The 27,996-nt window shown below is 43.0% G+C and overlaps 1 protein-coding gene across 1 annotated transcript in view; it reads right to left on the bottom strand.

Moving 5' to 3' along the window:
* LOC120054936 (single-stranded DNA-binding protein 2-like) overlaps nt 1-27,996 on the bottom strand; it is an 89,692-nt gene that overhangs the window by 36,817 nt on the left and 24,879 nt on the right. Inside the window, exons 2-4 of the mRNA XM_039002695.1 lie at nt 8,959-9,031; nt 6,813-6,874; nt 6,361-6,445 (exon numbers count right to left, since the gene is read on the bottom strand). Of these exons, the coding sequence (XP_038858623.1) occupies nt 6,361-6,445; nt 6,813-6,874; nt 8,959-9,031 (220 nt within the window). The remainder of the gene's footprint in view (nt 1-6,360; nt 6,446-6,812; nt 6,875-8,958; nt 9,032-27,996) is intronic.

The following is a 27,996-nucleotide window of genomic DNA, read 5'->3' as shown; positions in this document are numbered from 1 at the left end:
CTTGAGCAGGTATTGGAGTTGGTTGAATATGTATGCATGTGTGTGTATGTATCATTCCTGGCCCGTGTGTCTGTCTATGCATGAGTATATTAGTGTGTCTGTATGTGTGAGTTCTTGTACTTCGAGAGAGATCGCTTCATCAGAGGAGGTTGCTTTGTGCTTGATCTGCTCTCCTCCCTAACAGCACAGTGTCAGAGCTAACATCCCCCCAGTGATTAAAAAAAATAAGTATTTAATTTCACCTTCATTTAACTAGGCAAGTTAGTTAAGAACAAATTCTTATTTACAATGACGGCCTACCCCCCTATGAGACTCCCAATCACGGCCGGATGTGATACAGCCTGGATTCAAACCAGGGACTGTAGTGACACCTCTTGCACTGAGACGCAGTGCTTAGACTGCTGCGCCACTCGGGAGCCTGCCTGATACCACAGGCAGGTTCCCCACCGCACCGCAGCACCTAGCCTAGCAGCCTGAAGCCTGATTGGCAGTACAGACTAAAGGGAGAAAAGCTTAGAATGGATATGACTTTTTTCGTAGCAGGTTAGGAGAATTTACACAGCAGGTTAGGATAATTAACGTATAAGGTCAGGAGACTTAGGTTAAGGTTAGTAAAAAGGTTAGGGTTAGCAAACACCTAACCTGCTACGAAAAGTCCCTTCCTGTCTTAGCTGTACTCCTTCTAGTTACAACCCTGATTGGCACTTGTTCTTGTCTGACTGAGAAACAGCGTTTCATGCTGGATGAGCACTGCTCACACAAACACACATTATTACGTTTTACTTTTCTATTATTTCTCTATTTTCTTTCTCTCTGCATTGTTGGGAAAGTCCCGTAAGCAAGGATTTCACTGTTAGTCTACACCTGTTGTTTAAGGAAGCATGTGACGAATCAAATTTGATTTGATTTGACATACACACACACAGTTGAATTTATAAAGCACACGCACAATAACAACCAACAGCTGAGGAACTCTTTATATTGTACTGTACATACATCCTCACACACATACACCAACATATATACACACACACGCATAGCCTTTGTAAAATATGCAATTCTTCCATAAGAAAACCAGTGTTTAAATGTCAGTTTCTACCCAAAGTTGTGTGTGTGTGTGTGGTAGGGGCTTTGTTAACATGCTTGAGTTGCTTTTACAGGTCTTACAAGCAATTTCATGCTGGCATGATTCTCTTTCCATCCTGTTTAATTTGCTCATGTTTGTGTTCAACTCCCTATGATCACAAAGAAATGAGTTCTGATAATAGTGTGATATCAATAAAGCAGAACAAGTATAGACCATTGTTTCAAAAAGGTAGGGGGATTAACTTGATAAGAAATGGGATAGAAGTCAGCTAGATGAGTGGTGCCTATAAGAGCTGGACAAGGAGGCAGGATTAGCTGGCAAGAAGTAGGGTATAGTTTAATGGTGTCTACATAGCCTGGCCTGGCTTGCTAGGCTTATAGTGGTACTCTGCATGATGGAGATTGGAGACACAGCTACAAATGAGACTAGTACTTATCATGGCTCTAAAAAGAGCTGGATTAAATGTTAGAAAATGGGTCAGAAACTAGAGAGGTGAGTGATGCTACATGGTTCTCTTTACAGGCCCAATCCAGAGATCAAACTAATGGAGTATGACTGTTGTGGACCTGATATGGGAGAACATTGGCACAGCATTATAGTGTCACCACATAACACTGAGAATCATCCCGCTTCTTTGTTACCTTCCAACCTCTCAAAGAATCCTCAGGAACAATCTCACTGACCTGCGTGGATCGAAGTCTTATTCTTAAAAGCAAGGTTATTATAGTAAACGAAAACAGAACAGTGAATTCAGCTTACTGCAGTGGCCTGCCCAGTCACCAGATCTCAATCCAATTGAGCATCTGTGGGAGGAGATGGAACGAGCTAGAGATCCACTCCCAGCCAACTTGACACAACTGTGGGAAGCATTGGAGTCAAAATGGGCCAGAAACCCAGTGGAAGGCTTTCGACACCTTGTAAAGTCCATGCCCCGACAAACTGAGGCTGTTCTGAGGGCATAATGGGGAGCAACTAAATATTAGGAAGGTGTTTACTCGGTGTAAATTGGCATTCCAGCAACTTTGAGAAAAAAACTGTTATATCAGCGTTGTTCCTGTTGTTCACACGTGTCTGCCCTGTCATTGGCTAGAATGTCCCCTCCTGATCCTGCCCTCTCCCGCCTGCCTTCTGCCTTTCTGGACATTTATTCCCATTGTTAGAGCGGTCAGTCCAGTATCTTGTCAATATATAGATAATCTGATCACTATCACTAGCTAACAGGGGGAAAAAATAGCTACATAGCTAACTCGATTCTTACATGTACTACTAAAGTTAAAAAGCATTGGATTGGTGTAAACATGGGCGAGAGGAAGTTTTCTTCATCCTTATTTTTGCTCCAGTCTCAGCGCTATTCTTTTTAAATCCAAGTCACAATGAGACTGACTTAATAATTTAAACTTAACCCATCACCTTATGTATTACTGCCCCCCAGTTGAAAGTAGTGACATCCCAAAAAACTATACAACATCAATGGCTCCTAGCCTCCCACGCATGCTTTCCACCCCTAACACTAAAAGTGAAAATAAAAATATAAAAACTAAATAGAAATAGTTTTATACAACTAAAAATAAATCGAAACGAGCAAATACGGTGAGCAAATACGGTGTGAAAACGAACTGAAACTAAACTGAATTTGAAATAAAAATCTAATAAAATCCCAAAACTATTATAACCTTGTTTGAAAGACAGAAAAGCAATATTCTGTGAGTTAGCTTCTAATTGGTCCATTTCCAAGCTGATCGAAATAATGTAAAAATAGCTTGTTTTGATGACTCCGTGTCCCTCCTCGAATGAAATTTGCTCATTTAGCATGGAGAAGTCAATTTAAAAAGCACTTAGCAGAACTGTAAACGTTGTTTCCCTGGCTGAAACACCCAGACTGAAGATGAAATCAATACAGCAGGACTCTTCACTTCATTCATCACTCTTTCTTCCCTCACTTTTCCCTGGAGTTCCTGGAATACCGGCTCACGTCAGACACATAATGTATACTCTCATACACACAGTTGCGCATGCGAGCACACACGCACGCACGCACACACACACACACACAAAGTACACACACAGACACACAGATAATACAATAGTATAGTAATACAGATGGAGACCAAAGCCTTGACACCATGGAATGAGCTGAGCACAGGAAGTATCTTAAAAGAACTGACTCAACTCTCTCTATCCATCCCGAACAGTAATTAGCTGTCTGAAAAGAATTACCACAAATATGCTTGATTACATCTTCATCAGCCTCAAAGTCAGACGATTGAAACAAATGATGAGCCGCATCAAATCAAGGTGTTTTCCTTTTTCAATAACGCCGACCATAATGGTCTCCCTATCTCTGTTAATTGAGCTGTGTAAAGTAGCTACAGTATCTGTGTGGTAGATTGGTTCTGATTGGATCTCACAATCACCGTTAATTGAAAGTGACCCTGGCTAATTACAACCCACAGATTACATCCAGAAGAAGAACATGGACAAATTTGTGCCATTTATTTTGCTCACCATATGCATGCCTGTACTTAATTTATGCATTTACCGAAAGTAATAGAAGAAGCTGAAATTGTGGAGTTTTCTAAAGATTAATTGTTGCCAGTAATTGTGTTTCTCTCTATGAAGTTATGTAATTAGACTGTGTCTGGTGTTGTTACCAGTAAGATTTAGAGGAGGCAGGATGAAAAGGGAATAGGCAAGATTAGAATCCTCTCTTCCTTCCATTCCTTCCCTCTTTCTGTGACTCAGATTCATGCTGCCTCTGTCCAGCCCCCCCCCTCTCCATCTCCATCTCCCTCTCTCTTTCCATCTATCTCTCCCACTTTCTCTCTCTTCATAGCTCTCTCCCTTTCCATCCCCCACTCTCCCCCTTGTTCTCTCCCCCCTCATTGTCTCTCCCTCACCCTCCAATTTCCATTCCTCACTCTCTCACTCCCCCCACCCCACCCTTCTCTCTCAGGGCTCAGAGGTCGGGCCGCCCTCCAGCGCTCCTCTCCCCAGAGCCAGGATGACATCATCACAGTGCTGCTGCTTCGTTTCCCAGGAGACTATTCATCACACATCATCACCAGAATCAGCATCATCTTCCTGCACACACAAATACACGCACACCTCTTCCACACACTGTGCACCGTGCCCCCACCTCCCTATCTGCCTCCAACTACCCTGAGAGGGGGTCTGTGGGGGGAGTAGTTGCCCACTAGGCCTGCAGCGAGAGAGAGAGAGAGAGAGAGGAGAAAGCAAAAAGCTACGACCTGTGCACTCTCAACAATGCGTCTCAATAAACCACGCCACACAAAATCTGATGAGTCAGACTGGCTCCAGAGAAAGAACAAGTTCAAAAAGCAGGAGACCCCTCCACCTCCACCTCCCTCAGGCGAGAAAGAGAAAAGACAAAGGAAGTGTTTATACACATCCCAGCTCAGGCTCTGGACATGCTTACATGACTTTCCCTGTTACGACCGAGAGTCGTCTGTTCTTTTGACCAATTGATTGGTCAACATTTTTAAATGTGTATTTGTCTATATATAGACACACCCTATGTTTGAATAAAATCAACTATATGTAGGCTACTTTGCCTGATGCTTTAAGAACTGCAATTAAAACCAGAAGAAAAAAACCTGTTCCCGTCCAGACCCTCCTCCTCCTCCCGCTGCTGCTGGCCTTGGCAGATTCTGCTGTTATGCTCCTAATAGGCCACACCAGCGGTCGGCAACCTTTTCCATTTGGAGTGCCAAGTTATCGTACCATTCCTACTGATCTGCATGCCAGTTATATGCACATTTTCGTGGAATAGTTTCATTTCATTTATAATAAAGTTGTCATATCTCAAAATCAATGTCCTGTGGTTAATCCATCTAAATGAAAATGATACAAATGTAAAACTAACTTCTATTGCCATTGCCAATACGTAAAAATAGCCTACATAAAGCCAATAAATAAAAACATTGCAGCCAGCCAGGTAGAAAATATCCTGATAAAAATAAATATCCTATAAATCACATTGGCTATGCATGGTCTGTCTGAAACGAACTTGAAACATTGTATCAACTATTAACTTGGGTCCTGCCTGAAGCTGGTGCTAGCAAACTTGCAACATTGTATAAAATATTCTGGAACCTCAGTTTCCTGCACCAGTGAGCTCCAGACAGACCGACACAGCTGTAGGCTATTTGCGCAAGCATAAGAAGTAATCAGGTAGCCTTTTTTTAATGACATTTCCATCATCCGAGCATAACATTTTTTCCCCTTTCATGCTGACTGGTTATGGAAAGGGAGAGAGTTGGAAATATTTTTCAAATAGGCTACGTTAAGGAACTATTGTCATTCTCAATGGATGTAAAAACAGACTTGGTTAACTTGCTTTTCGAAGCGAAGACAAAATTGCTGTGAGAAGTTCCACAGTAGTTTCACAGGCTCCTGAGTGACACAGCGGTCTAAGGCACTCAGTGGTAGAGGTGTCACTACAGACCCTGGTTCAATTCCAGGCTGTATCACAACTGGCCGTGATTTGGAGTCCCATAGGGCGGTGCACAATAGGCCCAGCGTCGTCCGGGTTACGGTTTGGCCGGGATAGGTTGTCATTGTAAATAAGAATTTGTTCTTAACTGACTTGCCTAGTTAAATAAAGTTTAAATATATATATATTTTTTAAAGTAATGGTGAGTTAAGACAATCAGAAATAGTATCAGATCCTCAAATGGGCACATTTATGAGTCTACATTGGCGCGCAGGCCAGGTAGTCTAGGCCTACTTCTATGCGTGATCAGGTGCGTGTTCCAACTCAAGAATGACAGGAGTGCTCCAAACAAAAGACAATTAATAAACTGACAACTGGAAAATGGAATGAAATAAACCAAAATGTTTTCCTCACAAGTTTAGCATAGGTTGTGCACTCTGCAAACAACGTGTCCACTCCTAGAATGAAAAATGGTAAGACTGTAATAATAATATATTAAACTCATTAACATATATGACCGTAACCAAACAAACATTGTAGATTAGAAATTATGGGAATTAACGGTAAATGTACTACTGGTGATAATAGTGTGCCATCCTCGTGGCCTCCACAATAGATTAGTCCACTCAGAGAGGCTTGAATCAGACAGGTGTCTCGATGTAGGCTACATCCAGGTAGCTAAACTCCTATACATTGTACATCTATTGAAGAATACTGGCAGAACACTGGTTAGCACCAGTGTAAGGCAGCAGTAGGCACCAGTGTGGGGCAGCAGTGGTTGAGGACGGGGTGAGGTAATGTAATGTTGATGGTGACTCACATAGTCATGGAAGGCCTTGGCCTCACTAGAGTGCTCACATGTTTCTCTCCTCTCCGGGGCTGCACAGTACAGGTCCCAGAACACACTGCAGCACAGGGAAGGCAGGGGAGGTTAGATACATAGAGGTTCTGAACAAACAAAAATAACAATATCTTTATCATTAGCAATGTTATCATTCTGATTATTCCAGAATGTTACCAGGGCTCGTATTCACAAAGCTTCTCAGAGTAGGAGTAGAATAGCCAGGTGCCCCTGTCCATTCATTATAATTTAAAAGGGAAAACTGATTCCAGATCAGCACTCCTACTCGGAGAAGTTTTTTTTAATACAGGCCCAGTAAGGTCGATTGATAAGTCATTGTCATTTAAAACAAGTTGTAATAGAGAAGAGAGAAGGATGAAGATAAAGGAGAGGGTGAGGGAATGGAGTGAAGGATGTAGTACTGTACTCACCACCACCAAGAGTGGAGGAACCCTGGGGGCTCTCCTAATGTGATGTTCTTCTCCCATCGGATCTACCCAAGAGACAGACAGAGAGAGAGAGGTTTCAAAGGTGAATAATGTGTCGGGTGTAGACCCCATTGTACTGCAACTGACGTCCTCAAGTATGTGTGTGTGTGTGTGTGTGTGTGTGTGTGTGTGTGTGTGTGTGTGTGTGTGTGTGTGTGTGTGTGTGTGTGTGTGTGTGTGTGTGTGTGTGTGCGTGCGCGCGTGCGTGCGTGCGTGCGTGCGTGTGCGTGTATTGTGTTCTATAAACCTGACAGAGCCCATTGTTAGTTGTGGGGCTGTTCTTAAGGACATGTACCAACCTGAGAGGCCAATCTGTCCTTTGTACAGGCCACACACTGTGAACCCTGAAACACTCCTGTGTTTGCTTTGCCCCATCACTATCTTTCTTTCCTTGCTTTTGCTCGGTCTCTCTCTCTCTCTCTCTCTCTCTTTCAAACCTTAGCATGCCATCTCCTGTGCCTCCACACAAGGTCAATGCAAGCAGTAACATCATCCTCTGGACTAAACCTGATTTATGGACACACACACACACAGGAAAGCATGCACACTTGCGAGCACGCACGCATGCACACACACACACACACAGTAAAACCATGTGATTGAGCGGTGGTGTAGAGTGGATGTCTACGGAAACTGTACACAATGGGGCGACTGTCATGGTATTGTTTAGGCTGGCTCTGAGAGTGACATCACCCTGCTGTAGAAGGTTTACAGAATGACTCAACTCCCCTGTTAACCTGACTTTCCAATCCTTCTCTCTGTCAGTCTCTATCTCTCTATCTCTACTTAGTTGAGGAGCCCATTCGAAATAAACAACTACAGTCGTAGCGTGAACATTCTGTTCATCGTAGCCAATGTTTGACAGCGTCAACAGTGAGCACCATCCAACTAACCCATGTTCCCTCAGCAGCAGAAGAAGTGGTCTGTCTGTATTTGGCCAATCTAAGGTTGGGTTGTGGTTGTGTTGGGTCTCAGGGTCTCAGCCTGGAGGTGTCAACAGACGTGCGTGGTAAACACAGCTCTATGGAGTGGCTAACAGCTATTTAAAGCCTTGTTCCTCTCCTGCCCTCTACTCCAGTAGGAGCCATGGTGGGTTGGGTAGTGTAGGGGGATGGGAGGGACGGCTGTGTCTATACACATCCCTCTCTCAGCTAATGTGCTCGGCTCCCACACTCAAACCCACCGCCTCCCTCTCTTCTCATTTCATCTCCACCATCTCCGGAAGACAGACGGAGTGATATGCCATGGGATGCCAGAGAGGAAAGGGTGTGTGTATTTGTGTGTGTATTTGTGTGTGTGTGTCCGTGTGAGGGGGGAGAGGGGGGGGAGAGGTGGAGCCAGCTGATGCATCCTCTATCGCTTTTTTCTTTCTTTTTTTCTTTTTCATTTTAATTTAGAGTGATTTGGAGAAAATTACTGGTTTCAACTTTCTAAACTCCTTACCTGCAAACAGAGAGAGAGACAGGGAGACAGAGACAGGGAGACAGAGCGACAGAGACAGAGAGACAGAGACACACAGAGACAGAGACAGAGAGACAGAGACAGAGAGACAGAGACAGAGAGACAGAGAGACAGAGAGACAAGAGACAGAGAGAGAGAGACAGAGAGACATAGAGACAGAGAGAGAGAGACAGAGAGACATAGAGACAAGAGACAGAGAGACAAGAGACAGAGAGAGAGAGACAGAGACAGAGACAGAGACAGAGACAGGGAGACAAGAGACAGAGAGAGAGACAGAGAGAGAGAGAGAGAGAGAGAGAGAGAGAGAGAGAGAGAGAGAGAGAGAGAGAGAGAGAGAGAGAGAGAGAGCAACCTGTCAGCTAGGTGGTCTATCGTAACTCTCTGGGCTGATCCCAGTAATGGAGGCTAAATACTGAACCCCCTACTGCCCTGCCAGCTCAGCACTGTGCTCCTCACTAATTCAATTACACACACACCAGACACTGCATAGGAGGCAGAATCAGCCCTGCTCTAGGGGAGTGGACACACACACACACACACACACACACACACACACACACACACACACACACACACACACACACACACACACACACACACACACACACACACACACACACACACTTACCTCTGAGAGGAAGGTCTGTGCTGACTTCTGTGCCCCTACGTGCAGCAGGTACTCATACACATAGAGAGCTAACCTGCACAGAGAAACATAAGGATGACGTGTTAGTACGATGATCACTAGAGTAAAGTAGTGTGGCCACACTAGGCTGTGTCAACTGGATAACACAATTCGACCTCTCCTGTTCAATTCCAACTAACCATTTCAACTTTGGGCCATATAAGACAGAGCCAATGAGAAGGCTTCTATACCCTCGACAGAGTCTGCTAAAGCTGAAAACACACAGGCAGTAGAAGAACAAACATCATGCTGAGATGAGTTGGCACAGAGGGAACACACAGGAAATGCCTCTGTTTTACCCCAGGCACTCTATACCCCCCAAAACACTCTGCTTTTCCCACACTGGGAATTCATTACACGCTTGATTCATTCATTGATTCTTTACTCTGTACTGCTCTGTTGATCAAACTAACTTGGGGGGCAGGCAGGTGGTCTACCTGATCCACAGATACAAGATATCCATTGATCTGTCAGGGATCAATGCAGGATCAGTCAGTTTCTTAACAGTACAATTCAGGCTTGGCTGGGTCTCGGAGTTACAGAACCGTAGAAATATGGATTCAGTCTAGAGCAGCGGTCTTAAACATAAGGCCTGTGGGCTGGATCCGTCCAATCCAGCCCGTGGGGGGTTTGAGGAAAAAAAAAAAAAACATTTATACATTTTTTTAAGGATAAAAACAATCCCAATTGACAATGAAATGACTCAAACCATTGTCCATAAATGAAAGCGCCCATTGACGCCATGGTAGGAGAGCGAGGTTCTTGTCAACATAATGCAACCATCTTTTTTCTGCTGAAAAATGGTACGCAGCCTCATCTGGATATGTGTCCAACAAAAGTTCAGCATTCACCTTCTGATACCATTTCTTTCAAGCCGTCTACGCATACAGTTTGACGCATACGTTCGATAAATCCAACGTATGTACCACACAGAACATACCGCAACTGCCTCTGCAACGCAATGCTGCAAGGCAAACGCACTGTTCCATTGGAAATGAATGTACTTCTGGTGTACCAAAATGCAAAGCACCGTCGGTGTGATCGAGGCGTAAGTCCAGCAAGCCATATACGTTTTTCGTGATCAGTAAGGTTCAAGGAAGAATCATCAATCAGAAGAAGTGTAGTTAGTGAAAAGGGAAATCTTTTTAGCAGCAATGGTGGATATAAACATGGAAATCTGTTTCCAGAATGTGGGGTATTTTGGATTTAGAGCCTCTTCACACTTACTACACTTTTCGTAAAAATACCGTCGGCTAGACAAATTACTCAAATGTGAACTTGCGTACTTGCTTACGTCTCGTCCGCTACCTCCGGAGGAAACGCAAGACATAGCCCGACATTTGCCCCCCTTGAAGCAGAGCAGTGTAAACAGAATTGTCTCGTTGAGCCAGAACTCCTACAGTATAAATGGTAATAGCAGAGCAATGTTTTTGAAACAGCTGAAATGTACAGCATGTTCAATTCTGAAATTGTTGCCGTATCGGCCGGCTGCACTGAGCCACACAGTGGTGTAGTGTATGTAGGGTATAGGCCTACGCAGGGATACGCCATATACCCACTTATTTTTCAGTGGGCATTGCCTACACCCACTTCTTAATCCCCACTGATATTTATCAAAGTAGTGGAGTGGTGGTATACGCCCGTATCAATTAATAGGGTTGATGGAACAGATCGGAATGTTTAGCTTAAAATGTTGATAAACTATTATTTTCTCACATTTTAGGCGCAGCAATGTATACACGGCAGTAGGCCTACGCGTGAAAGTTACAAAATGCAATTTGCGGGAAAACACTGTTCTAAAATGAAAGCGGTTTCATGGACAGAGATGGACATATCCGGTAGAAAGCGGGTGGATTTAGAGATGCAACAACTATCACGGGTTGCTAATATGATTAGAATAATGCCTTAGAATAATGAAAGAAAGTTGAAAGAAAACCAATAGAACAGGAGAACGCATATGAGTAATATGAGCATATGAGCAAGCCAATAAAAATGATTGCCTCCACGTTTCTATAGTGGGATTTTGGCTATAGGCTACTTTGTCGCAAGGTTAGACATGCCTCATAATATGAAGTAAAATGTCTATGTTTCAAACAATTAAGGAACAGGAAAATATTATGATGCTAATGATGCTATGATGCTTCATATCTCGTAGTAGGAATAGGGCTTTAGAAGTTCACTTGACTTTTCTCCCTGGTGAGGGTAGTATGAAAGCTCACCAGCTCTCTGGATGTGTCCCAAATGGCACCCTATTCCCTTTATAGTACACTACTTTTGACCAGAGCCCTGTATGCCCAGGTCAAAAGTAATGCACTAATAAAGGGGAAAGGGTACCATTTTGGATGCATCCTGTGTCTGTGCCCAGCCATGCAGCGTAGCAGGCAGCAGCGTAGTGTCTCCTCAGTCTAGACGAACATCTCAGACTGGGACAAAAATAAACCCTCCAGACACCTCTAGTCTACCTCTCTGAAGATGATGGACTGCACATCTCTCCAGACTCTCTCTCTGTGCCTCTTGCCCTCGCTCGCTTTCTCTACCTCTCTCTTCGCCTCTTTCCCTCGCTCTCTCTACATCGCTCTTTTTCTCTCTGCCTCTTTCCCTCTCTCTCTCTCCAACTCTCTCATCTATCTTTCTCTTGAGAGGCCTTGTGTTTAATGATGAAGGGATGAGGTGTGAAAGGAGAGGAGAGCACAAGGAGCAGCACAGTGTCTGCAGCAGGCGGCGAAGTGGCGTGATGTTTAACCACAGAGAAGACAAAGCTTTTCACAGGGACAAGGTTAAAGCAACGACGTTCCATGAATAAAACATGGTGATGTTCTTAAGGCTGTGTCTCTTTCTCTGCCTATCTCTGTACTGTCTGTCTGTCTGTACAATACAATATACTTTATTGATCATTTACATGGAAATTAATTTTGTGAAGTCAGCATACAAATACACAAACAAAAACACACTATAATACATGCAGTACGGAAAACTGGAAAGTTAGTACACAAGTCACACATATTAATGTCTCTGCGGCCTACTGTCCGACCGTATATTGGTCCCTGCATCTGGCCTATGTCCCACTGTTCGGCCTAATGGCCATCGGCATGAAACCTCTCTCTCTCTGAAATATGATGGGTTATCAATATTACGCTGTGACTCTACTGTGTAGCCCTAAGAGACACATCTGCCCATTGACACAACATGACAGAGAGGAGACAAGAGGAGAGGAGAAGGAAGAAAACCAAGGAAAGGAAAGAGAAGAAGAGATTAAAAAAAAGGATAGGAGAGCTCTGGAGAGGTGAAGAGAAGAGTGGGGAGAAAGGAACAAGAAGAGGAGAAAAGGCTGCGTATAAAGAGGTGCTAATTCCCACAGTGGTGTTTCTACTGACCTAAGAAACGCAGGTTTAAATGCGCTGAGGCTTGGAAAAAATATACCTATAAATCACACTTATTAAAATGGCCCTGTCTGTTCCCCCATTATTTTGTGGAGCTCTCTCTCTCAATTCATTTCACAGGGGTTTTATTGGCAAGGGAAACATGTTTACGTTACCAAAGCAAGTGAAAAAAGCGATCAACTAAAGTGAGAAGACACAAAACATTGACAAAAAATCTTGAATTTAACAGTAAATATTGCACTCAAAAAGGTTTAAAAAAGATAGACATTTCAAAATGTTATATTAGCAGCTATTTACAGTGTTTTAGCAATGTGCAAATAGTTGTAGTACGAATAGTAGGGGAAGATAAATAAACAGATAAATATTGGTGGTATTTACAATGTTGCTCCAATGTTACCCTTTTCTCAACAGGCCACAGCTCTTGCTGCTGCAATTGCACACTGCGGTATTTTGCCTAACAGATATGGGAGTTTATCAATGTTTGATTTGTTTGAATTTTTGGGGGTCTTTGTGCTCTGTGGGAAATATGTATCTGTAATGTTGTCATACATTTATCAGGAGGTTAGGAAGTGCAGCTCAGTTTCCACTTCATTTTATGGGCAATGGGCACATAGCCTGTTTTCTCTCGAGAGCCAGGTCTGCCTATGGCGGCCTCTCTCAATAGCAAGGCTATGCTCACGGAGTCTGTACATAGTCAAGGACTATGGGTGTTAATTGTGGGTCAGTCACAGTGGTCAGGTATTCTGCCACTGTGTACTCTTTGTTCAAGGCCAGATAGCATTCCAATATGGTCCGTTTTTTTCAGCGCTCTCTCCATCACACACACACACACACACACACACACACACACACACACACACACACACCAGTGGCGGTCGGTGCCGTTTAAGATCAGAGAGGACAATCTTCTTCTTTTTTTATGACCGTGGCATTATTTCTATTACAGCATTTTGGGTGACTGTCATTCATATTCCATTCACCCAGCTCAATGTAACATTAACAGGTTTAGGATATTACACTAATTTTCCCTATACCCATCATGAGGTTGCTACAACCTAGCCTACGAATGAAAGTTTACAACGTAGGCGCAAAGGTCAAGAGAAAAATTTGAGTCATCAAGGTGACAGACGGTGACACATTCCATACCGCCTTGCACACTCTTGCCTGCATCTAGCTGATACAGGGTGTAATCATTAGTCCAAACAGTTGCAAACAAGAGTTTCTACTGGCAAATTCAGGTATGTTTATCCCACACACACAGTTCACTTTCATAGCAGCCACATAAGAACAGGATGATCACTTTGCTCATTGTATAATCCCTTCTCGCATCTACGACTACGCACTCTCGTTCTCTCACCTTCTACCTTCACTTCTGGACTTCAGTCCTGTGCTTAGCTCCATCCCATTTTTATAAGTCTTTGCTGATGTCCAAGCATACCCATACCATGATGCAGCGACCACCATGCTTGAAAATAAGGAGGCAGTTACCCATGATGTGATGTGTTGGATTTGCCCCAAACATAAGGCTTTGCATTGAGGCCAAAAAGTGTATTCCTTTGCCTTGTTTTGTTTTTCAGTATTACTTTAGTGACTTGTTGCATACAGGATGCATGTTTTGGAATATTTATATTCTGTGTATTTTTATTTCCACTCTGTCATTTAGGTAATTATTGGGGAGTCAGAACCATGTTGTTGAACCATTTTCAGTTTTCTCCCACCACAGCGATTCAACTCTGTAGCTGTTTTAAAATCACCACTGGCCTCATGGTGACATCCCTGAGCAGTTTCTATCCTGTCCTGCAGCTCAGTTCAGAAGGACGACTGCATCTTTGTTGTGTCTGGGTGGTTTAAAACATCATCCACAAAATAATTATTAACTTGACCATGCTTGAAGAGATATTCAATGTCTGATTTGCTATTGTTACCCATCTACCAATCACTGCCCTTCTTTAAATCAAATCACATTTTATTTGCCACATGCGCCGAATACAATGCTTACTTACAAGCCCTTAACCAACAATGCAGTTAAGAAAAAATACGTGTTAAGAATGTATTTACTAAATAAACTGAAGTAAACAAAAGAGCAACAATAAAATAACAGCTATATACAGGGGGTACCGGTACAGAGTCATTTCATAAGTGTCAAAGGCTTTTATTGCCAATTACATGAAGTTGATGCAGAGTCAATATTTGCAGTGTTGACCCTTCTTCTTCAAGAACTCTGCAATCCGCCCTGGAATGCTGTCAATTAACTTCTGGGCCACATCCTGACTGATGGAAGCCTATTCTTGCATAATCAATGCTTGGAGTTTGTCAGAATTTGTGGGGTTTTGTTTGTCCACCCGCCTCTTGAGGATTGACCACAAGTTCTCAATGGGATTAAGGTCTGGGGAGCTTCCTGGCCATGGACCCAAAATATCGATGTTTTGTTCCCCGAGCCACTTAGTTATCACTTTTGCCTTATGGCAAGGTGCTCCATCATGCTGGAAAAGGCATTGTTCGTCACCAAACTGTTCCTGGATGGTTGGGAGAAGTTGCTCTCGGGGGATGTGTTGGTACCATTCTTTATTCATGGCTGTGTTCTTAGGCAAAATTGTGAGTGAGCCCACTCCCTTGGCTGAGAAGCAACCCCACACATGAATGGTCTCAGGATGCTCAACTGTTGGCATGACACAGGACTGATGGTAGCGCTCACCTTGTCTTCTCCGAACAAGCTTTTTTCCGGATCCCCCAAACAATTGGAAAGGGGATTCATCAGAGAAAATGACTTTACCCCAGTCCTCAGCAGTCCAATCCCTGTACCTTTTGCAGAATATCAGTCTGTCCCTGATGTTTTTCCTGGAGAGAAGTGGCTTCTTTGCTGCCCTTCTTGACACCAGGCCATCCTCCAAAAGTCTTCGCCTCACTGTGCGTGCAGATGCACTCACACCTGCCTGCTGCCATTCCTGAGCAAGCTCTGTACTGGTGGTGCCCCGATCCCGTAGCTGAATTAACTTTAGGAGACAGTCCTGGCACTTGCTGGACTTTTTTGGGCACCCTGAAGCCTTCACAACAATTGAACCGCTCTCCTTGAAGTTCTTGATGATCCGATAAATGGTTGATTTAGGTGCAATCTTACTGGCAGCAATATCCTTGCCTGTGAAGCCCTTTTTGTGAAAAGCAATGATGATGGCACATGTTTCCTTGCAGGTAACCATGGTTGACAGAGGAAGAACAATGATTCCAAGCACCACCCTCCTTTTGAAAGCTTCCAGTCTGTTATTCAAACTCAATCAGCATGACAGAGTGATCTTCAGCCAGGGTTGAAATGCAGTGGAAATGTTTTTTAGGGATTCAGTTCATTTGCATGGCAAAGAGGGACTTTGCAATTAATTACAATTCATCTGATCACTCTTCATAACATTCTGGAGTATATGCAAATTGCCATCATACAAACTGAGGCAGCAGACTTTGTGAAAATTAATATTTGTGTCATTCTCAAAACTTTTGACCACGACTGTATATATTTTCATTTTTTATTATTTTATCCTAACCCTACCCCTTCCCTAATTGGAGTAAACTGATGGACAACAATACTTAGGCTTCTACCTCCAGCTTATACATACAGTTGAAGTTGGAAGTTTACATACACCTTAGCCAAATACATTTAAAAACTCAGTTTTTCCCAATTCCTGACATTTAATCCTACTAAACATTCCCTGTCAGGTCAGTTAGGATCACCATTTCATTTTAAGAATGTGAAATGTTAGAATAATAGTAGAGAGAATTATTTATTTCAGCTTTTATTTCTATCATCACATTCTCAGTGGGTCAGAAGTTTACAGACACTCAATTAGTATTTGGTAGCATTGCCTTTAAAATGTTTAACGTGGGTCAAACATTTTGGGTAGCCTTCCACAAGCTTCCCACAATAAGTTGGGTGCATTTTGGCCCATTCCTCCTGACAGAGCTGGTATAACTGAGTCAGGTATGTAGGCCTCCTTGCTCGCACACGCTTTTTTAGTTCTGCCCACAAATTTTCTATGGGCTTGAGGTCAGGGCTTTGTGATGGCCGCTCCAATACCTTGACTTTGTTGTCCTTAAGCCATTTTGCCACAACTTTGGAAGTATGCTTGGGGTCATTGTCCATTTGGAAGACCCATTTGTGACCAAGCTTTAACTTCCTGACTGATGTCTGGAGATGTTGCTTCAATATATCCACATCATTTCCTGCCTCATGATGCATCTATTTTGTGAAGTGCACCAGTCCCTACTGCAGCAAAGCACGTCCCACAACATGATGCTGCCACCCCCGTGCATCACATCGCAAGCCTCACCCTTTTTCATCCAAACATAACGATGGTGATTTTGGCCAATCAGTTCTATTTTTGTTTCATCAGACCAGAGGACATTTCTCCAAAAAGTACGATCTTTGTCCCCATGTGCAGTTGCAAACCGTAGTCTGGCTTTTTTATGGCGGTTTTGGAGCGGTTGCTTCTTCCTTGCTGAGCGGCCTTTCAGGTTATGTCGATATAGGACTCGTTTTACTGTGGATATAGATACTTTTGTACCTGTTTCTTCCAGCACCTTCACAAGGTCCTTTGCTGTTGTTCTGGGAGTGATTTGCACTTTTCGCACCAAAGTACGCTCATCTCTAGGAGACAGAATGCGTCTCCTTCCTGAGCGGTATGACGGATGCGTGGTCCCATGGTGTTTATACTTGCGTGCTATTGTTTGTACAGATGAACGTGGTACCTTCAGGCATTTGGAAATTGTTCCCAAGGATGAACCAGACTTGTGGAGGTCTACAATTCTTTTTCTGAGGTCTTGGCTGATTTCTTTTGATTTTCCCATGATGTCAAGCAAAGAGGCACCGAGTTTGAAGGTAGGCCTTGAAATACATCCACAGGTACACCTCCAATTGACTCAAATTATGTCAATTAGCCTATCAGAAGCTTCTAAAGCCATGACATAATTTTCTGGAACTTTCCACGCTGTTTAATGGAACAGTCAACTTAGATGTCCTAGCCAACTTGCCAAAACTATAGTGCGTTAACAAGACATTTGTGGAGTGGTTGAAAAACAAGTTTTAATGACTACAACCAGTGTGCATGTAAACATATGACTTCAACTGTACTATATACATTTTACGTACACAATATATATTTTGTTTGTTTTCAGTCCCATCCTTCAGCTATCTTCAACCCTCCCATCTAACTCTGAAGACCATCCAGTTTTGATTTCTAGCTGCCATATATTTTTCCACATGTAACTTATTATCTGATTTGTTAAGCCAAAGTTTACTCCTGAACTAATAAGGCTTGCCTAAAAAGGGGGGGGAATTCTTCTGCAATGACTATATTTTAGTTATTTAATTTGTAAACATTTGTAGAATTTTCACTTTGAAATAATGGTGTAGATCAATGACAAAAAAAGCACAATTAAATCCATTTCAATCATATTTTTTCAAACGCAACAAAATAAAAATAAAATCCAAATGGGTGAATACTTATGATACCCACTGGGCCTGTCAACTGGATGTGATAAAGGAAGCAAACACACCAAAAGCTCTTAGAATTACCCAATAAACTCCCCAAAATGACTAGCTCTCCTGACCTGATCTGTGAATGATTCAATAGGACCTGAAGAGCCAGAAGAAGGAAGTCAACAAAGTCAAATACTTTTCAATTGTATACACTAGGCCTATGATCGATCATAACAAAATATATTTTCTATTTTCAGTAGCATTTATCCTTGCTCTTGAAATTAGCCTATTGAAGACAAACTGTTATCTTTGTTTCCCACAGTAGCTGCACCAGCATTCTACTTTCACCAATCTGTGAAGCCAACGAGCTCCACCTTACATTAATCACGGTGAATCAGGATTGAAACAGGATCGAGTGTTTGTCTCGTCTATATGAGTGTGTGTGTGTACGTGTGTGTGTGCGTGCGTGCATGTGAGTGTGCGTGTGAGTGTGCATGCGTGCGTGTATGGGACCTGGCCTCCTTCAAATTCAAGTATTGTCCTCAGCACTCACATCTAATTCAATTCATTTGTTGGTAGCATGCTCCTCTGAGTCTACAGTAGTGCAGCAGAAGTCTCCAGAAGGCTCAGCAGCCAGGACCAGGCTAGCTGTAGCTTAATGAAGTCAGGGAGCTGAAATGCTGCTGATTCTCCATTTTCCCTTTTTCACTGAGCAGCACTGAGAGAGGAGAGGAGATGAGAATTCTTGCTGTTTGGGCAGACCTCAGCACCTGGGCCTGTGAAGTTACCCTACTTTATAGAATCAGCTTATGAGACCAGCAGATCACTGCTAATCAATTTACTGCCACCGTAATCACAACTGGAGTTAGAAATCAAAAAAGACAATTAATTTGGCACTTAACTATTAAAGATGAAATGGAAATGGGCCAAAAGTCATTATGTTCCTGATAGTGTATCAGCACCTGTGACAAAACACAACATTATCTGTAAGACATGCTCAATATGAGTGCAGGTGTACTGTATGGGTCAAACAGCCTTGCAGCTACCCTTTGACCTCGTCATAACACTCTTAGAAAAAAGGGTTCTAAAAGGGTTCTTCGGCTGTCCCTATAGGACACAAAATCATCATGCGTACCCGTATCCATACCCACACATGCAGTTAGAGCCGGCCCTAGCCTTTTGGGGTAATTTAGTTGGGTGTCCCCCTTCACCTTGCGAGCATAACATTTTAGCAGCTCTCCTCTTGACAGCGGAGAGAACAAATATACGTTTTAGAGTTCATTTCCTGCAATTCTACACATCATGTCATATGCATAGAGAAAGTGTTGCAGTTTTAAAGAAAGTTTGATGCAATTCTACACATTTTGCCATGGGGTGGAGAGAAATGTTTGCAGTTTTTAATATGATATCTGATTGAGAGTGACTAACAAAATCAATGGGGACCACCTGCTTTCTACAAGTTTAGATAGCTGGTTAGAATAACAAGAGAAAAACTCCTGATGCATAACCTAATAAAGAACTTGCACCTTGTGTATTCTACTATTCTAACTCTCAAAAGTAAGTTGAGACCCCGACAGACGGATGGACGGACAGACGGACGGACGGACGGACGGACGGGGGCTGTGGCAATTGATCCGCAGGCCTACAAGAAGGGGTCCCAGACCTTTTTGGTTCCAGGTAGAATAATTTTGGGTTCCATGTAGAACCCTCTATGGAATGGGTTCTACATTGAACCAAAAAGGGTTGAGACCCCCTTTTTGAAGAACCAAAAGGGTTCTTCAAAGCTTCAAAGGGTTCTCCTATGGGGACAGCCAAAGAACCCTTTTAGGTTCTAGATAGCACCTTTTTTTCTAAGAGTGTAGAGCAGACAGTGCTGACTGGTGTTGGACAGAGAGGAAATGGATCCAGAGATGGGGAGAGAGTAAGAAACAATGGAAGGGAGAGAGAGAATGACAACAAAGGAGAGAAAGAGAGTTCCCAGTACCACAGCTGTAGTACAGCCTCCAAAAGGAGGATACAGCAGTTTCGGAATGGTGACAGTTAATCTTCCACAGATTTGCAACAGAGATGAAAGGTTCTGGTAAGGAGAGGGAGAAGGAGGTGGGGGATTAGAGGAAGAGAAGACAGACGGGGGTCTGAAGGAGGGGGTTAGTGGGTGAGCCACACAATTAATACTCCTGAGGTCTGGAAACGTTAATATTCTAATAGTGACGGATCTGACAGAGCAAGCACCGGCCTAGCCAGGCACCCCTGCTGTGCCCTCCTTCTGCAAATTAACACAAACCCACACTGGAACAAGTAGCAGGGAAAAGTAGGCTCTTTCTCCTGCCTTTCTTCCAAATACACACTAGAAACACAAATACAGAGACCTTCAGGAGAAAACAACGGATTGCATTTCTGCAGTATGGAAAATATGAATTTCCACATGAATAGTAATTTCTGAGAAAGTAGTAAGAGCGAGAGCGTGAACATGAGTTAAGACCAGAGCTGACATTTTTAAAGTGCATATGGAGTTCAGTCAAAGGGTGTCTGTCTGGAAGACAAAAACAAAATAAAAGTGAAAATGGGGTGTTAAAAATGTTGCAAGACGTGAACCTAAATCTGCTTAATATTTTCTTTCTTATCCCAGAGAACTCTCCGTGTCAATTGTCAAATCAAATTGTATTAGTCACATGCGCCGAATACAACCGGTGTAGACATTACAGTGAAATGCTTACTTACGAGCCCCTAACCAACAATGCAGTTTAAAAAAAAATACAGATAAGAATAAGAGATAAAAGTAACACGTAATTAAAGAGTAGCAGTGAAATAACAATAGCGAGACTATATATAGGAGGGTGCTGATACAGAGTCAATGTGCGGGGGCACCGGTTATTTGAGGTAGTATGGACATGTAGGTAGTTATTAAAGTTACTATGCATTGATGACAATAGAGAGTAGCAGTGGTGTAAAGAGGGGGGTGAGAGGGGGGGTGCACTGCAAATAGTCTGGGTAGCTTTATGACTAGATGTTGAGGAGTCTTATGGCTTGGGGGTAGAAGCTGTTTAGAAGCCTCTTGGACCTAGACTTGGTGCTCCGGTACCGCTTGCTGTGCAGTAGCAGAGAGAACAGTCTATGACTAGGGTGGCTGGAGTCTTTGACAATTATTAGGGTCTTCCTCTGACACCGCCTTTTATAGAGGTCCTGGATGGCAGGAAGCTTGGCCCCAGTGATATACTGGGCCGTTCGCACTACCCTCTGTATTGCCTTGCGGTCAGAGGCCGAGCAGTTGCCATACCAGGCAGTGATGCAACTAGTCAGGATACTCTCAGGTGCAGCTGTAGAACCTTTTGAGGATCTGAGGACCCATGCCAAATCTTTTCAGTCCCCTGGGGGGGAATAGGTTTTGTTGTGCCCTCTTCACGACTGTCTTGGTGTGCTTGGACCATGATGATGTGGACACGAAGGAATTTGAAGCTCTCAACCTGCTCCACTGCAGCCCCGTTGATGAGAATGGGGATGTGCTCGGTCCTCTTTTTCCTGTAGTCCACAATCATCTCCTTTGTCTTGATCACATTGAGGGAGAAGTTGTTGTCCTTGCACCACATGGCCAGGTCTCTGACCTCATCCCTATAGGCGGTCTCGTCGTTATCGGTGATCAAGCCACTTGTGTCATCAGCAAATTTAATGATGGTGTTGGAGTTGTGCATGGCCATGCAGTCATGAGTGAACAGGGAGTACAGGAGGGGACTGAGAACACACCCCTGAGAAGCCCCTGTGTTGAGGATCAGCGTGGCGGATGTGTTGTTACCTACTTTTACCACCTGGGGGCGGCCCGTCAAGAAATCCAGGATCCAGTTGCAGAGGGAGGTGTTTAGTCCCAGGGTCCTTAGCTTATTGATGAGCTTTGAGGGCACCATGGTGTTGAATGATAAGCTGTAGTCAATGAATAGCATTCTCACATAGGTGTTCCTTTTGTCCAGGTGGGAAAGAGCAGTGTGGAGTGCAATGTATCATCTGTGGATCTGTTGGGGCGGTATGCAAATTGGAGTGGGTCTAGGGTTTCTGGGATGATGGTTTTGATGTGAGACATGACCAGCCATTTAAAGCACTTCATGGCTACAGACGTGAGTGCTATGGGTCGGTAGTCCTTTAGGCAGGTTACCTTAGTGTTCTTGGGCACAGGGACTATGGTGGTCTGCTGAAAACATGTTGGTATTACAGACTCGGACAGTGAGAGCTTGAAAATGTCAGTGAAGACACTTGCAAGTTGGTCAGCGCATGTTCGCAGTACACGTCCTGGTAATCCATCTGGCCCTGCGGCCTTGTGAATGTTGGCCTGCTTCAAGGTCTTACTCACATCGGCTGCGGAGAGCGTGATCACACATTCTTCCGAAACAGCTGGTGCTCTCATGCATGTTTCGGTGTTATTTGCCTCGAAACGAGCATAGAAGTAGTTTAGCTCGTCTGGTAGGCTCGTGTCACTGGGTAGCTCTCAGTTGTGCTACCCTTTGTAGTTTGTAAAGGTTTGCAAGCCCTGCCACATCCGACGAGCGTCATTGCCGGTGTAGTACAATTCGATCTTAGTCCTGTATTGACGCTTGCCTGTTTGATGGCTCGTCGGAGGGCATAGCGGGATTTCTTATAAGCTTCCGCTCCTTGAAAGCAGGAGCTCTAGCCTTTAGCTCAGTGCGGATGCTGCCTGTAACCAATGGCTTCTGGTTGGGGTATGTACAGTTGAAATCGAAAGTTTACATACACCTTAGCCAAAAACATTTAAACTCAGTTTTTCACAATTCCTGACATTTAATCCAAGTAAAAATTGCCTATTTTAGGTCAGTTAGGATCACCACTTTATTTTAAGAATGTGAAATGTCAGAATAATAGTAGAGAGAATTAATTATTTCAGCTTTTATTTCTTTCATCACATTGCCAGCGGGTCAGAAGTTTACATACACTCAATTAGTATTTGGTTGCATAGCCTTTAAATTGTTTAACTTGGGTCAAGCGTTTCGGAGAGCCATCCACAAGATTTCCACAATAAGTTAGGAGGAATGGGCCAAAATTCACCCGACAGAGCTGGTGTAAAGAGTCAGGTTTGTAGGCCTCCTTGCTCGCACACGCTTTTTCAGTTCTGCCCACAAATTTTCTATAGGATTGAACCATAAAGTCTATACATTAGAAACTCATGGACAATATGGACACCACTGTAAAAAATGAATACTACCATAGATTGCCATAGATTACCTTAACTTTGGTAAATTACCGGTAGTTTTGCAACCCTAGTCAATAAACACACACACAATGAGAGGTGTAATCATGAAATTAGAGAAGCACATGACTGTTATTAAATTGACACCACAACACAACTTTAGGGCTAATCTCCTCTCCTCTGCGGCATCCCAAACCACCAGGAAGTAAACACCACAGACTGGGAAAGACTGGAATGGCCCAGGGCCTTCATGTCATTTACAGCCATGTGTGTGTCCCAAATAGCACCCTATTCCCTATACAGTATAGTACACCATAGGGATCTGGTCAAAAGTAGTGGTCTTTATAGGGAATAGGGTTACATTTGGGACACACCCTTAGAGAAAGGGATGAGGCTATAAAGGAGAGCAGCAATGAAGGTAGAAGAAGGGATCAGGCTTTAAAGGGAGAGCAGAGCAGTGAAGAAGGAATGAAGGGAGAACAGGGGTGAGGACGGAGTGCAGCCTCTGTGCTCAGCCAAACATTTTGTCTGATTAATCATAGCCCAACAGCAGGGCTTTATGTGCCATTAAAAGGCTCTCTAAATGTCCTGACTTCATTCATAGAGGGGAGTATCTTCAGCAGGGAAGAGGCTCTGCCAGATAGAGAGCAAAGTTTTATTTGATTTATTGATTTATGTTATTTATTTAACCTTTATTTAACAAGGAAGGGCTCATTGAGATTTAACATCTCTTTTTCAAGAGCGTCCTGGCCAAGATAGGCAGCACCAAGTCATTACAAAAATTACAGACAGACAACATGAAAAACTACAAGTAATCTAGTAAAAACCATAGAATTCACAAGAGTATAACAAAAATCAAAAACAGCAAATTAAAAACATTGACAGGTCAGGGAATCATTCTCAAGATCATTCATCAGTGATTTAAAATATCAATCGGGACAAGTTCTTCCAGTTTAAAAGTATTTTGTAAGGCGTTCCAAGACGATGGCGCAGAGTACATAAAAGCCCTTTTACCAAATTCAGTTCGGACATTTGGAACAGTTAGCAGGATAAAGTCCAGCGAACGAAGAGAGTACCCACCACATTTCTGAACAATAAAATGCCCAAATAAAAAAAATGCCCAAATAAAAAGGTAGTAAACCCAAAACGGCTTTGTAAATAAAAGTATACCAGTGACTGAGCCTACGAGTGACTAGAGAAGGCCAGCCAACCCTGGTATATAAAGTGCAGTGGTGCGTAAGGGTTTTGCAGTTTAAAATAAATCTCAAAGTGCCATGGTAAAGGGTGTCAATTGATCTCAAACACTGAGCAGAAGCATTCATATATAAAATATCCCCATAGTCTAGTAAAGGCATAAATGTAGCTGATACTAGCCTCCTTCTGGCTTCAAAAGAAAAACAGGCCTTATTCCTAAAATAAAATCCCAATTTCAGCTTCAATTTTTTTTGTAAGTTGTTGAATATGCTATTTAAAAGACAGGCCGTCATCAGTTAAAATTCCAAGATATTTATATGAGGTTACAACCTCAATCTCCTTGCCCTGACAGGTAGTAATAGGTGAAAGGTTCAGAGGTCTATTTCTTGCTTTAGAAAACACCATTAGTTTAGTTTTGTCAGTATTGAGGATAAGCTTCAATTGACACAAGGTATGTTGAACAGTATAAAAAGCAGTTTGCAAGTTCTGGAAAGCTTTTGTAAGAGACGAGGCACAACAGTAAATAATAGTATCATCAGCATAAAAATGAAGTTGCGCATTTTGGACATTTTTGTCTAAATCATTTATATAAATAGTGAATAAGAGAGGACCAAGTACAGAGCCTAGGGGCACACCATTAAAGACAGACAATTTAACAGACATAAGCCCATCAAATTGAGTGCACTGAGTTCTATCAGACAGATAGTTAGCAAACCATGCAACTGCATGCTCTGAAAGACCTACACTCGACAATCTCTGCCTTAGTATGGCATGATCAACTGTATCAAAAGCCTTAGAGAGATCAATAAAAAGTGAGACACAGTGCTGTTTTTTGACAAAGTGGCAGAGAGGGAGAGAACAGGGGTATTGAGCTACAATGAACAACCACAAATATAGAACCATTACAATGGTGAATCATTGATCTAATACATAGAGGGCTGCACAACAACAGCAAAACAACACCAACAACAACTGGTGAACGTATACATAGACCTATTACGCTACTAAACCGTGACATAAAAACATAAAGGTGTTTGGGTGGGTACGCTCTCTCTGAGAAGCTGTGTCCTACAGCAGGCTCAATCACAGATCACTTTATGGTGTTAAATCTAGCTCAATGCAACTAATCCCTTTTCATTAGGGGCGCATATTGTCTTAATGAAGCAGCAGAGAGGAGCAGGACAACCAGGAAACAAGTATTACGCTGAATGCATCGTTAGCCCCATGCTGAGACTGCCTTGCTGTTATTAGGGGAATTCTCCTCACCATTTTACAAATAGATTGGGAAAGACCTCATTGGCAATCTCTCTCTCTCTCTGTCTCCCTCTCACAGACACACACACATACACACACACACACACACAGGCAAACACAAATGCAAACACACACACACTTAATACACTGGGGAGGGACACCGAGACAGAGGAGCAATGAGAAAGAAACTGAAAGTGGATGAAATAGAGAAGATGAGGAAGAAAACATTTAGGAGAGATAAGATGTGTGCTGATAATATTGACGGAAATATATGGTAATACAAAGTAGTAAAAGAGAGAGATAAAGACGGCGATAGAGAGGGAATGAGAGAGAGAGAGAAGGAAGGATGGTAAATGATTAATGATGAGGGGATGGCAGGCAAGGTCAGGGCAGAGCATGGAAGAAAGGAGTGATGATGCAGCCAGTGAACAAAACCTAAGGACAACAAGACTAACATGCGGGTCAGGCACTCTCTCCATACCACACTTAAAGGACAATGTGTCTCCCAGGCCATACTAAACAATAGGACATAAAGTCACAACATAAACAGTGGAATCTGAGGTAAATAAGTGCTGCTGTCAGTGAGTGTATGATGATCTGGGGGAATATCTAGTCAAGTCCATGCACTACACAGTATATCACGCTATAGTGACATTATCACATAGAAAGTTGTACCTTGGTCACATAAACAAACTGGCAATCTCAAAGGGTTTATGTCGTTTGCCTCACCTCATAACTTCTGTAAAGGACAGTAATGTGCATGTACGTAAGCGCCCACATACGCACGCAAGTACTCTAACACACATTCACACAGAGGTTTATAGACCACTCTCCATCAGTTTGGCAACCTGTTCTGATTGTCTTGTAGCAATGTGGCTGAAACGGCCCTCCAGTGAATTCCCAAATGGCTGTAGCTGTCCGTTGATGCATTTCTAATTGGCATTTCTGCTGATAGTCACGTCAGATCTATATTCTCCATTATCCTATACCAACGTCCCCAGAGACTTCTCTAATGGCTTCTCCTCAAGGCAAAGATATGAAGGAAAGTTTTACTGTAATATAAACTTGACTCTCATTGAGTCTTTGTATAATCTGAGGAGAGGAGAGTTTGAGAAATAAAACTTCCACGTTGAAGATTAACATAGCACACGTCATAATCCCGCTTTAGAAGGGCCTGAGTGAGGAGAGACACACGTGTTTATCTGTCTATGTTCTCTGTTTTGTCTCCACAGAGAGGGGTCTCGCACTGCTTTACTGTGTCAATGTTTGTACGGCGCTTTATCCCGCTCACTTCCAGCAAACATGTTAAACCCCTCAGCAGTGAAGGCCTGGCCATGTGACAGAGATACAAACAGAGGGCTCGCTAAACTGGCCTACAGCCCTCCCTGGAAGAACACCAGACACAGTTAACACAGCCAGGTCACACCAGATCAAACTCACAGTAGCTGATAAAAACTATTATTAAGGTTATCCATACAGTGACAGCGTTGACACAATATATACAATGTCAACATGAGCTTCTGTGTATTATGTCAACATGCATCATAATCATCTCGACAATTTGTCATTTCATACAACAATGGACTACAGTACACAGAGGGCCCTGGCAGGCATGTAATATTGCAACAAACTAGAATTCCCAGTCAAATCTAACCCCTCAGGAGAGGAATTTTGAGAGTAAAAACATGTTCCTCTGGTCCAGTCTTGCGTACCAAGGTAAGTCATAAGAATGAAGTTCATATCCGGTGTAGAGTTCTGTGTTCTTTGGCGCACCTCAGAGCATCCCTCCTGTTTGCATTTCATTAACTCCTGAGCCCCCCCCCCACCCCACCCCATCTCCTGGGGTCGCTCCAACTCAGGCCACAGGTCACGCAGACACCATTCACAAAATCGTCACTCAGGAGAGACAACAACGATAAGGTGTTGAAGGGATGGGGATGATGAAGTGACAAATGTACACTTATCCTCTTCTAAGTTGGCCTGGTGTTGTTACACTGCCTCCTGTTACACAAGTGACACTATCTATGACAGCTTATTATTTGTTTCTGCAGAAGACGACTGATGTACAGTGCAGAGGCTACATTGATGCATGGCACATAGAGCACGGGACCAACGCCCCAGTTTATTAGAAGCACTGTAACAACCTACCCTTACTCACAACCAGTGGCGTAGTGCTATTGTGTTATAAAAACATTTAGATGCGGGAGCATTTATTTTTATTTTTATGACGTCATCATTTCTCAGTCAAAGTTTGTTACCGACAGATGTAGCCTATTTAATATCATTACAGAATATGCCTAAAATGCATCCTCCAATTGCAACGTCTGGCTATGGCCACACATTGTTGTCTCAAGAAAATGTTATATTTTTAATACCCTCAAACACCAAGTTAGGCATTGCTATTTCAAAATTGGCCATCATTACTGTCAATTGTGAATGATAATTCTTCCCATTTTACCGGTTCAAACTCCAAACTGCATCCCAATCATGACTATTCA

The sequence above is a fragment of the Salvelinus namaycush genome, chromosome 1 (assembly GCF_016432855.1).
Source record: "Salvelinus namaycush isolate Seneca chromosome 1, SaNama_1.0, whole genome shotgun sequence".
NCBI classification, from domain to species: domain Eukaryota; kingdom Metazoa; phylum Chordata; class Actinopteri; order Salmoniformes; family Salmonidae; genus Salvelinus; species Salvelinus namaycush.
The sequence above is the reverse complement of the archived record's forward strand: the minus strand, read 5'-3'. Positions and strand labels throughout refer to the sequence as shown.